The sequence below is a fragment of the Salmo trutta genome, chromosome 1 (assembly GCF_901001165.1).
Source record: "Salmo trutta chromosome 1, fSalTru1.1, whole genome shotgun sequence".
Classification (NCBI taxonomy): domain Eukaryota; kingdom Metazoa; phylum Chordata; class Actinopteri; order Salmoniformes; family Salmonidae; genus Salmo; species Salmo trutta.
In genome coordinates this window covers 74,593,626-74,606,820 of record NC_042957.1, presented here as the reverse complement: position 1 = coordinate 74,606,820, position 13,195 = coordinate 74,593,626, and the positions used below count along the sequence as shown (strand labels likewise).

The 13,195-nt window shown below is 40.5% G+C and overlaps 1 protein-coding gene across 4 annotated transcripts in view; it reads left to right on the top strand.

The window, feature by feature from the left end:
- LOC115207668 (B-cell receptor CD22-like) overlaps positions 1 to 13,195 on the top strand; it is a 63,211-nt gene that overhangs the window by 36,152 nt on the left and 13,864 nt on the right. For all 4 annotated transcript variants that reach the window (XM_029775012.1, XM_029775003.1, XM_029774994.1 and 1 more), the window contains one exon: positions 702 to 776. In XM_029775012.1, coding sequence (XP_029630872.1) covers positions 702 to 776 — 75 coding nt within the window. The remainder of the gene's footprint in view (positions 1 to 701; positions 777 to 13,195) is intronic.

The window sequence follows — 13,195 nt, the reverse complement described above, 5'->3', positions numbered from 1 at the left end:
TTTATATTTCTCCTAGTGGGCCGGTCTACATGATCATTATTAAATGTCAGATGGGCTGGTTTATATTTCTCCTAGTGGGCCAGTCTACATGATCATTATTAAATGTCAGATGGTCTGGTTTATATTTCTCCTAGTGGGCCAGTCTACATGATCATTATTAAATGTCAGATGGGCTGGTTTATATTTCTCCTAGTGGGCCAGTCTACATGATCATTATTAAATGTCAGATGGGCTGGTTTATATTTCTCCTAGTGGGCCGGTCTACATGATCATTATTAAATGTCAGATGGGCTGGTTTATATTTCTCCTAGTGGGCCGGTCTACATGATCATTATTAAATGTCAGATGGGCTGGTTTATATTTCTCCTAGTGGGCCGGTCTACATGATCATTATTAAATGTCAGATGGGCTGGTTTATATTTCTCCTAGTGGGCCAGTCTACATGATCATTATTAAATGTCAGATGGGCTGGTTTATATTTCTCCTAGTGGGCCAGTCTAAATGATAATTATTTGCCTAACAATAGGGGCCTTGAGGAAAAAGTGGGCTGGTGTGTTAGTAAATCCCTGGGCTGATTTCTGGTCCCAGTCAGTCCCTGCATTAAGCACTCTCAACTTGTCATCTTCTGTAGGTGGTCACCTTCACCAGGGTTGTAGGTTAAATGTTCTGATGTGAGTAGATGTTGTGTCTTTTTCTGTTAGTCATCCTCTCCCAGGTAAACCAGTGTTTGCAGCTGGATCTCTCCTAGTCATCCTCTATGGCACACTGAAGAAGAGGTGAGTCCATTAGGATACCAGGGTTGGGCAGGGCCGTCACCATAGGGGTTTGTCGGTCCGAGAAAAAAAAGTGCCTTTTCTAAATAACTTCCTGCAATTCTACATCATTTTACATGACTGGAGACATTACATTAATATTATTTATACCACACAAATGATCAAAATGACAAGCTACTCTGAAATGTACATACTGAGATCAATAAAACGAATGACCCATGTCTTAAATGCAACCAATAGTATAGGCCAATGAAAAGAGTGGACACACAGATCTTAGGCCTAAAGTATGAGGAGGCAATTATAGTCCACCAACTTTCCAATGCCACTCTCCTATTCACACAGATCTTAGGTCTTAGGCCTAAAGTATGAGGAGGCAATTATAGTCCAACTATCCAATGCCACTCACATATTAAAACAGATTTTTCCCTCAGGTGTATTTAGAAAAATTGCCAAAAAACTTCTAGATACCTGCTGCTGTTAATTGACAGCCACAACTCAACGATCAGCTGTTTTATATTTGTGCGCTGCCCAATTGCGGGATTCCCGACTGTAGGTTAGGCCTATGCGCTCATAATGTGACAAAACACAATCTAGAGCAATTTTAAAAAAAAAACTATTGAAGCTCTGTGGCTAAATTATGCTGGTGTAGTATTTTCAATGATGTCATTTATTTATAGAGCCAGGAGTAGGGTGAGTATTGGTTAAGTGGGACACTTGACAAAGTTGGACACATAAGCGTTGAAACGGATATCTTTGAATGTGTACAACAACATAACCAACAGCCAATGCCTGTGTGTTAGTGAGGAAGCATGTGATTTAAAAAAATGGGTTCAATTGGTATGACGTCATCATGGTGGGCGTGGCATCCCGTGTAATGACGTGTATGTAGATGCATAATGGGATGTGAAATGACATTGGGTTCTGAGGTAAATAATGTTAAGTTTATAAAAAAACTAAGAAAGGATATTTAGTTTCTCATTACAACATATATTGTAATGGGATGTCATTGTAAATCAAAATGACTTAATGGTTTTGTTACTACTCTCAACTTTTTAGAATATTGATATTTTGAGTGTCGCAGTACTTCAACCGCCTCCTGTCAAACTGGGAACCTCTAGGCCATTTTAATGCAGAACATTTTTTATTTCGGGGGATTATGAAATACATTTTCTAAATAGGATCAAATGTTTAATTTTCCTCAAATCTGCTATAGCTGCATTTTACTTAAAGATATTACCTCACCAACATAAAAAAAAATCCTAGCTATATTCATAACCATACAGGTGTGTATGATGACTAAAAAGTCATCATACACCAGATGAAAACATCGTGACTGTTTCTGCCACATTAAAATGCATAGGTGGCGTGTCCATAAGGTTAAGCTTTTCCTAAAGTAAATTGAATTAAATTGCCAAAATGATATAGGCTAATTAGCTTACTCCTGTCTATACATAAATAAAGAAAGCATGATTAGGCCACAGAGGATCATTAGCTTCTAAAAAAAGCTGTGGATTATTTACTCTTACAGCCGGCAGGGCCTGCAATTTGGGAAACGCGCTGCAAATGAAAAATGGATTATTGTTGAGTTGCGACTGAGACCCAGCCAGGCATATCGCTATATTTAAAAATACAATCGCGGAGAAACTGTTTGGACAACAAATGTATATTTCTGTACAATGGACATCAGCAGGACCTGGCTTTTGCGTCAGCCCCGAATCTTTTTCGTTGCTGCAATGGTGTAAAAAAAAAACGAACTGAATGCGCCTCTTAGTTCATAGAGCGGTGGTGACATGAACCTCCCGAAGTCTTCCAACTGTTATAATCAGGAGTGTGGTGCTACAGGTGCACAGCAGAGCGACGCTCCAAACTTCTCAGAATGGTGCCATGTCTCGCAAGATCACTTAATGATTAATTAGGATTCAACATAACAAACCGAATATAATAGCATGATAATGTCGGGCTACTGTTATACCAAAAACACCATGTCATTAATTATAACAATTTAGGATGATTGTGCTGAAATGATGGATTGTATTTCTCATGGTTGGCTGTTTAACTCCATGTGCTCTCAGTGTGATTAGTTAGTCTGGTTAGCCACCCTTATTTACATCACTCAATAAGATCGAAATGCATATTACCATGAAACTAATTGGGATCAAATGGTTGACGTCATGCTGCATGGACGTTTCACCTGTAAGACGTGAATAATTGTCATTCGGGATTGACAGTGATGACGTAATTTATAATAAAGTAGACCTAATTTGGGGTTTTAGGATTTAAAAAATATAACTTTCCTATAGCCACTTACAGTATGTGTAGGCAATCGTGCAATTTAGATGATGCGTTGTAGCCCACATTCTAACATTATTTTATACAGAAGGCTTCATGTTGGTATCAACTTTAATTCAGAAATGATGTCTTAATACTGATTTTAAAACAATGGTGCTCCGGTAGACTACCTAAAAAAAACATCACAGTAACTGGATGTAATAAATGTACAGCAATTGCCATGTGGTCAGTTGGTAGAGCATGGTGTTTGCAGCGCCAGGGTTGTCGGCTCATTTCCCACGGGGCACCAGTACGGAGAAAAACTATGTATGAAATGTATGCATTCACTACTGTAAATCGCTCTGGATAAGAGCGTCTGCGAAATGACTAAAAAATAAATACAAAATAATTCCAGGACCGTGGTGATTGGGACAGCGTCATTGTGATGCTTTGAGACAAGCATGAGAACTCATATGGATAAATCAATGTCAGATTTTTGTTTTCACTGAATCTCCGTTTGGATATTTGGTTTCAATTAGGCTGGGAAATGTTAGCTAAATTGATGTGAGTTCTCATGATTATTAGTTTAGCAACTGAAAGCAACGCAGATCTTCTCCACACACACATTAGTCCTATAGTCTACCTGATTAGCTTCCCTGATGTTTTCCTGAGCTTTCCATTACTTTTCTGATGTATTTCAGTCACTTAGCCGAGTGGCGCAGCGGTCTAAGGCACTGCGTCTCAGTGCAAGAGGCGTCACTATACTTGGTTCGAATCCAGGCTGTATCACATCCGGCCGTGATTGGGAGTCCCATAGTGCGACGCACAGTTGGCCCAGCGTCGTCCGAGTTTGGCCGGTGTAGGCCATCATTGTTTTTTAATTTGACCTTTATTTAACTAGGCAAGTCAGTTAAGAACAAATTCTTATTTACAATGATGGCCTAGGAACAGTGGGTTAACTGCCTTGTTCAGGGGCGGAACGACCTTGTCAGCTCGGGGATTCGATCTTGCAACCTTTCGTTTTGTAAAGAAGAATTTGTTATTAACTGACTTGCCTAGTTAAATAAAGGTTATATAAAAAATAGGCTTCAAGTCATTTGACATATTGTTTTATTGTTTCGTTTCAATAATCGTTTCAATAACTATATAGCTGAAACCAATATCGGCTTCATTGACTTACTGAATTGATTCTCGTAATTGTAGGCTAGGCTACATTCTGATAGACTATTTTAAATATTGTTGTTACAGTAGGCCTACCTACCGAATAACTTCATATGAGATTACTGACCACAGGGGATGTAATTAATAATAAGAAGTGTTGAATAATTTATTAGGCCTTGGGTAGAGCACAGCGCATAGAAGAGAACATAGCGCTGCAGAAAGGGGTGCTGGAAGTGATGCAGAGAAATTGAAATACATTTACCAAATTATATAATTAGGGTGAGTATTGGTAAAGTGGGACACTTTCTGAAAATTCGTTTTCCGGAACACCTTACAGAATCATCCCATTAACCCCCAACATGATACTATTCTAAATAGCTTAAAATCTCTACTACACTAAACAAAATAAAAAATGTATAAATATATAAATATTAAACACCGGTTGAATGACTCTTCTAAAAACACAAATTGTGCGGAGACCATTTTAAGTCGATTAGGGCAAATTGGGACACCTTGGTTGGAAAAGCGGGACACTTCATTATTTATTGTAAAGAAGGATACATGAGTATATGATTCATTTTAATTATAAACTTTTATTGTTAATACAAATGAAATGTATTAAAACATTATTTATTTTTGTGGAACATTAAGAATGACCATGTATTATTATTGTGATTATCATTATTATTATAATGTATTATAAATATTATTATGTATTATAATAATAATACTTGATTATAATGATGATAGTCTGTAATTACAGCCTATAATTAAAATACAACGAACTTCATCTAGGCCTATCAGCTCAACATTCTCAAGACTACAAACACTAATGGACATTTTATACAATGAAACCAGAAAGACATTACCCCTCAACAATTTCAATAACTGTTTTGTCACCAGAGTCACATACAGCAAAATAATCTTTAGTCATCATACACCTGTATGGTTATGAATATAGCTAGTTTTTTATGTTGGTGAGGTAATATCTTTCTAAGTAAAATGCTGCTATAGCAGATTTGAGGAAAATGAAATAAAACATTTGATCCTATTTAGAAAATGTATTTCATAATCCCCCGAAATATTTTTTTTTAGCATTAAAATGGCCTAGAGGAGATTCCCAGTTTGACAGTAGGCGTTGACACTCTGAAAATGCCTATATTCAAAAAAAGTTGAGCAGTAAGAAATCTATTTACAGTCATTTTGATTGACAATGACATCCATTACAAAATATGTGATGAGACACTGAATATAATTTCTTCGTTTTTATAACCTTAACCTAACATTATTTACCTGAGAACCCAACGTAATTTTACATACCATTATGCCTCTACAGACACGTCATCACACGGGATGCCACGCTTACCATGATGACGTCATACCAATTGAACACTTTTTTAAATCATCCTCACATGCTTCCTCACTAACACACAGGCATTGGTTGTTGGTTATATTGACGCCTCTTGAGATACAGTGCCTTAGACCGCTGCGCCACTCGGGAGCCCAAAATGGGAAAAGTGTGCACATGTGTGTTCGCATCGGTAGGCTAAGTGACTGAAATGCATCAGAAAGGTAATGATAAGTAGATAAAAACATCAGGGAAGCTCATCAGGTAGACTATAGGACTAATGTGTGTGTGGAGAATGCTAAAGGATCACTACAGACACCCTGATTCGAATCCAGGCTGTATCACAACCAGCGGTGATTGGGAGTCCCATATAGCGGCGCACAATTGGCCCAGTGTCGTCCGGGTTTGGCCGGTGTAGGCAGTCATTGTAAATAACAATTTGTTCTTAACTGACTTGACTAGTTAAATAAAGGGTAAATGTAAAAAAATCGACTACAATTTTTTTACACCATTGCAGCAGCGCAAAAGATTCGGGCTGACCCAAAATCATTCGGGGCTAAAGCCCCGAAAGCCAGGTGCTGGTGATGTCCATGCTACAGCACTAGACATTTGTTTTCTAAACAGTTTCTCCGTGATTGTATTTTTAAATATTGGGATATGCCTGGCTGGGTCTCTGCTTTTCACTGACAGTCGCAACTCAACATTCATCATCTATTTGTCATTTGCAGCGCTCGCTGCCCATATTCCCGACCGTAGGCTATGCGATTTAAAATAATCTACAGCTTTAAAAATAAATAAAAAAGCTAATGATCCTCTGTGGCCAAATCATGCTTTCTGGTGTAATAGGTCATTTTCAATTTTTTTATTTAGCTAATTAGGCTATATCATTTTAGCAATTTAATTCAATTTACTTTAGGGAAAGCTTAGCCTTATGGCCACGCCGCCTATGCCTTTTAATGTGGCAGAAACACAACCAGTCACGATCAGATTGTCAAACCAGACGCGCCTGTAGACTACCGGCACTTTGTCCACTCACAAAATAATGTCGGCATCCAAATCAACAGTGCACCATGCATCCGCAATTTGTTGAATTGAAAGATACATCTGTTACAAAACACCTACGTGTACTGCAATGACATGATGCGGTTGTCATTAGGTTTACACTTGTAGCCTGAACTGTTGCGTCCACTGTTGACCACCAGGGCCTCGGTCTCCGCCACGCATCTCCGCCTTGACAAAATGTATGTGTTCTCCTCAAACCACAACGCAATTTGAAGCGTTTACCACCCTGTTTCCAGTCAAGTCGCGATCACAATTAATACATGTCCAAACAACGATAGGCTATTACACCATTAAATAACATTACTGCATGTCAGCCGCAATGTTATTTCATGGTGTAATAGCCTATCGTTGTTTGGACAAGTATTAATTGTAATCGGCTCACGTTTTACCGGTACCGCATACCCCCACTATTTATTTTTATAACCTTCATTTAACTAGGAAAGTCAGTTAATGAACACATTCTTATTCACAATGACGGCCTGCCAAAAGGCCTCCTGTGGGGATCGGGACCTGGGATTAGAAATAAGAAATAAATACAATATAAATATACGACAAAACACACATCACAACAAGAGAGACAAAAACACTACATAAAGAGAGACCTAAGACAACATAGCAAGGCAGCAACACATGACAAAACGGCATGGTAGCAACACAACATGACAACAACATAGTAGCAACAAAACATGGTACAAACATTATTGGGCACAAAGGGCGAGAAGGTAGAGACAACTATAATCACACAAAGCAGCCACAACTCTCAGTAAGATTGTCTGTGATTGAGTCTTTGAATGAAGAGATTGAGAGAACTGTTCAGTTTGAGAGATTTATGGGAGCTAATGTCTCATTCAGGGGAGCTGAGCCCCGGCTCCCCCACTCTGCTTATTACTCCACTTGGTAATGTTCATGGCAGTTCATACATTTAGGCACTCTATCAAGCAAACGTTCATATTGATACATCTCAGACTTTGTGTGGAAATGATCCCACACATGGTTTATTACAGTGCTGTGCCTACGCATGATTGATATGTTCCCAGAGATGCTAGTCCCGTGTGGCTCAGTTGGCGCTTGGTACTTGCAACGCCAAGGTTATGGGTTCGATTCCCACGGGGGACCAGTACAAAAAAGAATAAAGTAGGGGAGAGCGAGGTTTGTCACAATTTTCACGCTGTCTAACATTTACTGGGCAATAATACATCACATTGGTATACATGTCATACCAAATGAAAGACGGAAGTCTTGGGCACATATTTTGTATTCATTTCATCTTCATATCTTATTACAGTCTGAAGTTGTAGACCGTTAAATAGAGTGTGCACTTGTGACAATTTGCCCCATCAGCGGGTAAATACTCACATTGGACTATCAACAAATAAGAACTAATTAATTGTGAATATTGATTTTAATTTCAACTTCATTAAAGGACTCAAAATAAAAACAATCATGCCTAGATAATCAAAAACAATCATGCTACAGAGCACACATGAATAAAGTGGTACGACCACTTTACTTTGAAATCGAACATTCTCTGCCGTGCACATAGATCCACCGTAATTGTTGGAATCGGAATGGCATGTAATGCTGCAGATAAGACTTAAAACATTTCAAGCAAGTTAACAAAACAGACGTGGTGTTTAAACACACGAATGCACGGTTTTGTAACAGCCTATAAGACGTACATCCGTATCTGACTAATCAGACTCATCTTCAGAGTCACAGTTCTGGCACACAAGCTGCCTGGCCTGGGGTGTAAGCATCATGGGCCCATTTGTTGCATCTCACACACTTCACCCAAGTCTCCTTTGGAAGGCCGTTTGAAAATGGCTCCACACAGATGAGGCAGAAGCACTCTTCATCTGATGACTCTTCTACGATTTACTTTTTTAGCTGTCTTCTTGTTCTTTGCAGATACAGATTTTGACTCCCCCCTTGCTTCCCTTTCTTCTGAAACAGCCTTTTGCTAGATTGTGCCTTATTCTTTTCAATTTCTAGTGCCTGCTAGAATTGTTGTTTTGCTCCGTTTTCTTCCTTTGCAAGCTGGTTTTCGGGGGCCAGCTTTTGGATATGGCCGGATGTCCTCTGGAGTTGGTAGTCTGCTGTCAGCAATGGCATTGCTGGGCGACGGTGAGCTGGTGCTAGCATAAGAACTGGGCAGGTCTGTGTCTGAGCTCATACTAGGCAGGGCTCGAATGGTGCTGGGGCCTGGCAGGGCCATTTGCACACACTGTATACAGATTTTCTATTGTGTTATTGACTGTACGTTTGTTTATTCCATGTGTAACTGTTGTTTTTGTCGAACTGCTTTGCTTTATCTTGGCCAGGTCGCAGTTGTAAATGAGAACTTGTTCTCAACTGGCCTACCTGGTTAAATAAAGGACTTGTTCTCAACTGGCCTACCTGGTTAAATAAAGGACTTGTTCTCAACTAGCCTACCTGGTTAAATAAAGGACTTGTTCTCAACTAGCCTACCTGGTTAAATAAAGGTGAAATAAATGAAAAATAAAAGGGCTGGAATGTTGCTGGGGCTTGGCAGGGTTCTGGTTCTGTTGCTGGGGCTTGGCAGGGTTCTGGTTCTGTTGCTGGGGCTTGGCAGGGTTGGGTTCTGAATGGGGCGATCTGTAACGTAGGATGGCGCAAACTTGGTTTCCAGAAATACATCCCTGTTGTAAGGTTGTACCCCAGCCACCCTAAAGCCAGCCTGAATGTTCAAGGGGGTTGCAGCCAGAGGATAGGCGATTGCCATAATCCCAGGAGTCATGCATTTACATTGTCTGCCCAGGATTGTTCCTCATCCAGGCATCACACGCAGTGTTGATGGGCCTCTTCAGCGGCCCGTAGACAGACCTGTCTAAGGGTTGAAGCCGATGAGAGCAATGGGGTGGGAATGACAGCATAATTGCCATTTTCTTTGGCATAATTGAGTCCATCAATGGACAGATGAGACTTGTGGTTTTGTCCAAAAGGAGTAAACAGGGCTTCTCCTTTGAGCACTTCATATGCTCGATGAAATGTTTCAGGAAATCAACAAAGTGCACATCTTTCATCCACCCAGAGGGATTTGCCCCTCCTTTGCTGCCAGATGGCCTGTTGATCAGGAAATGATCACAGAAGCTGACACTGGGGAATATAAACTATGGAGGTATACTATTCAAATCAAATCAAATTTATTTATATAGCCCTTCTTACATCAGCTGATATCTCAAAGTGCTGTACAGAAACCCAGCCTAAAACCCCAAACAGCAAGCAATGCAGGTGTAGAAGCACGGTGGCTAGGAAAAACTCCCTAGAAAGGCCAAAACCTAGGAAGAAACCTAGAGAGGAACCAGGCTATGAGGGGTAGCCAGTCCTCTTCTGGCTGTGCCGGGTGGAGATTATAACAGAACATGGCCAAGATGTTCAAATGTTCATAAATGACCAGCATGGTCAAATAATAATAATCATAGTAGTTGTCGAGGGTGCAACAAGTCAGCAATTCAAGAGTGTCAGTTGGCTTTTTCATAGCCGATCTTTGAGAGTATCTCTACCGCTCCTGCTGTCTCTAGAGAGTTGAAAACAGCAGGTCGGGGACAGGTAGCACGTCCGGTGAACAGGTCAGGGTTCCATAGCCGCAGGCAGAACAGTTGAAACTGGAGCAGCAGTACAGTGTCATGACGTTGCCCTCTTTGGTTACAGCGAGCACAGTTGACTCCCTCCCCCTGCACTTCTTCACCATCTCCCTCTGTCTCCTACACCAAGGCTGCTGTGGTCAGAAGGGGTCGTAAATTCCTAAGAAAATGTCCCACCTCATGGCCACAGTATAAAGAGACAGAGTGTTTCACAGTATAGAGAACAAAGGATTCTTCCACCTCACAGAATTGGAGAACCGAATGACATTTATGTTTTGGAGAAGGTATAAAAGATCGGTGAAGAATCCAGCTACGAACTGGTCCGTTTGGTACAATTTTGTGAAACTCATAGACAATACGGCCATATTACCATAATAATGTTTATATCCTAGCCTCAGCTATGAGACTTACATCTAAATGGTTGTATAAAATTAATGAATAAGGATAGAACTGTTTGTGATATTGTGCAATGTGATTTTGGACTGTTAATGAAGGAAACTCCAATTCCCTTTGGAGTCTTAACTAAGTCATCGGCACGCCCCCAGGGACACAGACAGGACCTGGCGTCATGTGACAGCCTTTTCTACGTTCAGTATATAAACCCCCCATCCAGGGTTTCTTTCCCTAGACCAGCTTACCTCAAGAACGAGGGCCAAGGTTTGACCATGCATTCCTCGTTCTGAACTTTAACCATACCACGTGGTTAAACTCTTAGACTATTGAAACCGACAGAATAATAACAAGTCTTTGATATTAATTACTAGTGTGCAGCGAGGAATTCGGTATCATTGAACGCGAAGACCGAAGAAACATCCATTCTTTAACGACATTAATGAATGTCGCTTTGAAAGATCCATTCTAACCAAGAGAGAGAGAACTCTCCAACAGAACGACCTTTCCAACAAAGATCCCGACGACACACTGAGCGTAAATATATATATTGATTGCAATTGTTCCCGAATGAGTGAGCGTTCATGTGCAAAGGAGTAGCATTTCAATTGTTAATATTTATCAACTCTATAGTGCCTTCTCAGCTGACCAACACTTCCCTTTTGTTTAACAAGCCGCCATGCCGGTTTAGCCCACTAGGGAACATTCCTCTATCATTTCTTTGTAACCATATCTATGGTTTTGTATGCATTTCTGTTGAATTATTTAGTTTAGCAAATAAATGATTTTAAGACAATTGATGTATGGATGACTCATAGTGAAGACTGGGTTCGTGCAGATAACCAACAATTTACGACATTTGGAATGAGACTGACCAAGGTAAAGAATACGTCATTAAATCAGAAGACTCAGAGATCAGATATTATGATATCTGAAAGTTATATTAGGAAAATTATAACTTTGTAATCTGAATATTTTCCTTGGTGCCCTGACCTAGTTAATTACAGTTACACGATTAATCAGTTTAATCGCGTAATAATAATTACAGAGTTATTTGATAAACATGTCTTCAGTTTTAATGATGCCAAAGACACAACAACAACCAGGTGGACTGGGGACAGCAAGGAGTCATCAAGCCAGGTAGTCCTGAGGCATGGTCCTAGGGCTCAGGTCCTCCGAGAGAAAGAAAGAGAGAAAGAGAGAATTAGAGAGAGCATATTTCAATTCACACAGGACACCGGATAAGACAAGAGAAATACTCCAGATATAACAGACTGACCCTAGCCCCCCGACACAAACTACTGCAGCATAAATACTGGAGGCTGAGACAGGAGGGGTCAGGAGACACTGTGGCCCCATCCGATGATACCCCCGGACAGGGCCAAACAGGCAGGATATAACTCCACCCACTTCGCCAAAGCACAGCCCCCACACCACTAGAGGGATATCTCCAACCACCAACTATTCCCTGTGGCTGAGACAGCACAGGCCAGTGTGACGAGGGTTCCCTTTTCAGCGGAGGTCAGTGACCCTACTTATTTGAATCCACGTCTGCCCACCACGTTGTCATGTTTATGTACAGTGGTCACCCCAGTTTAATCGACATTCCATATGTCTCCTGATCCAAATTGATATCTCTGTAGCACTTCTGCTACATTGTTGAAGAAAGCATTAACCTTTTCTCTGTTGAAGCTACTTGCCCTGGCAAGGCTAGTTTCCTCCGGCTTTCTCTGCGACAGCGTTGGGTGCTGCTTTAAGAAGCCTGTAAACTACTCCGAGCTGGCCTTTTCTTTTTCTGCCCACATTGGCGCGAACTTCAGCCGGTGTGCCACAGCAACCTGGTAGGCAAGTCTTCTGACCTCACTTGGCGACAGACCAAAATACTTGTCAGCTGACCTAGTTATATACTGAACAATCTGCATCTCCAAATCAGGTGAAAAAACCTGGCTTCGGATAGCCAACCACTGTTGGTATGGCTGTCTGACTTTCAACTTCTTCTCTGGTAACCTTTTGACAATACCGAGTCAGATTACTGTAATCTATGTAAAAATCCTTCGCTGTACTCCTAATTTACATGTTATGCAGCCTCACTGCCTTTAACATGATGCCAGGTGGTGTGCTGCCATTCTGTCTTTATTTATCATTTCTAACCATCCTTCCTTCCTTCCTTCCAAAACGCATTTCCTCATTACAAATTCATTACAGGCTTATTACGTCCACCTCCCTGTCTACTATCCTTGTTGCCACAATAACACCACACTAAATTCATGACTGTATGAAGTAGTGTGCATGTCTGTGGATATACTGTCTCATACAGTAGGCATGTAGTGTGTTAGTACACACACACCAGAGCCTGTCTTGTGTAGTCCAGGGATGTCTGCTGCTCTAAACTATACGTGTATATATACTGCTCAAAAAAATAAAGGGAACACTTAAACAACACATCCTAGATCTGAATGAAAGAAATAGTCTTATTAAATACTTTTTTCTTTACATAGTTGAATGTGCTGACAACAAAATCACACAAAAATAATCAATGGAAATCCAATTTATCAACCCATGGAGGTCTGGATTTGGAGTCACACTCA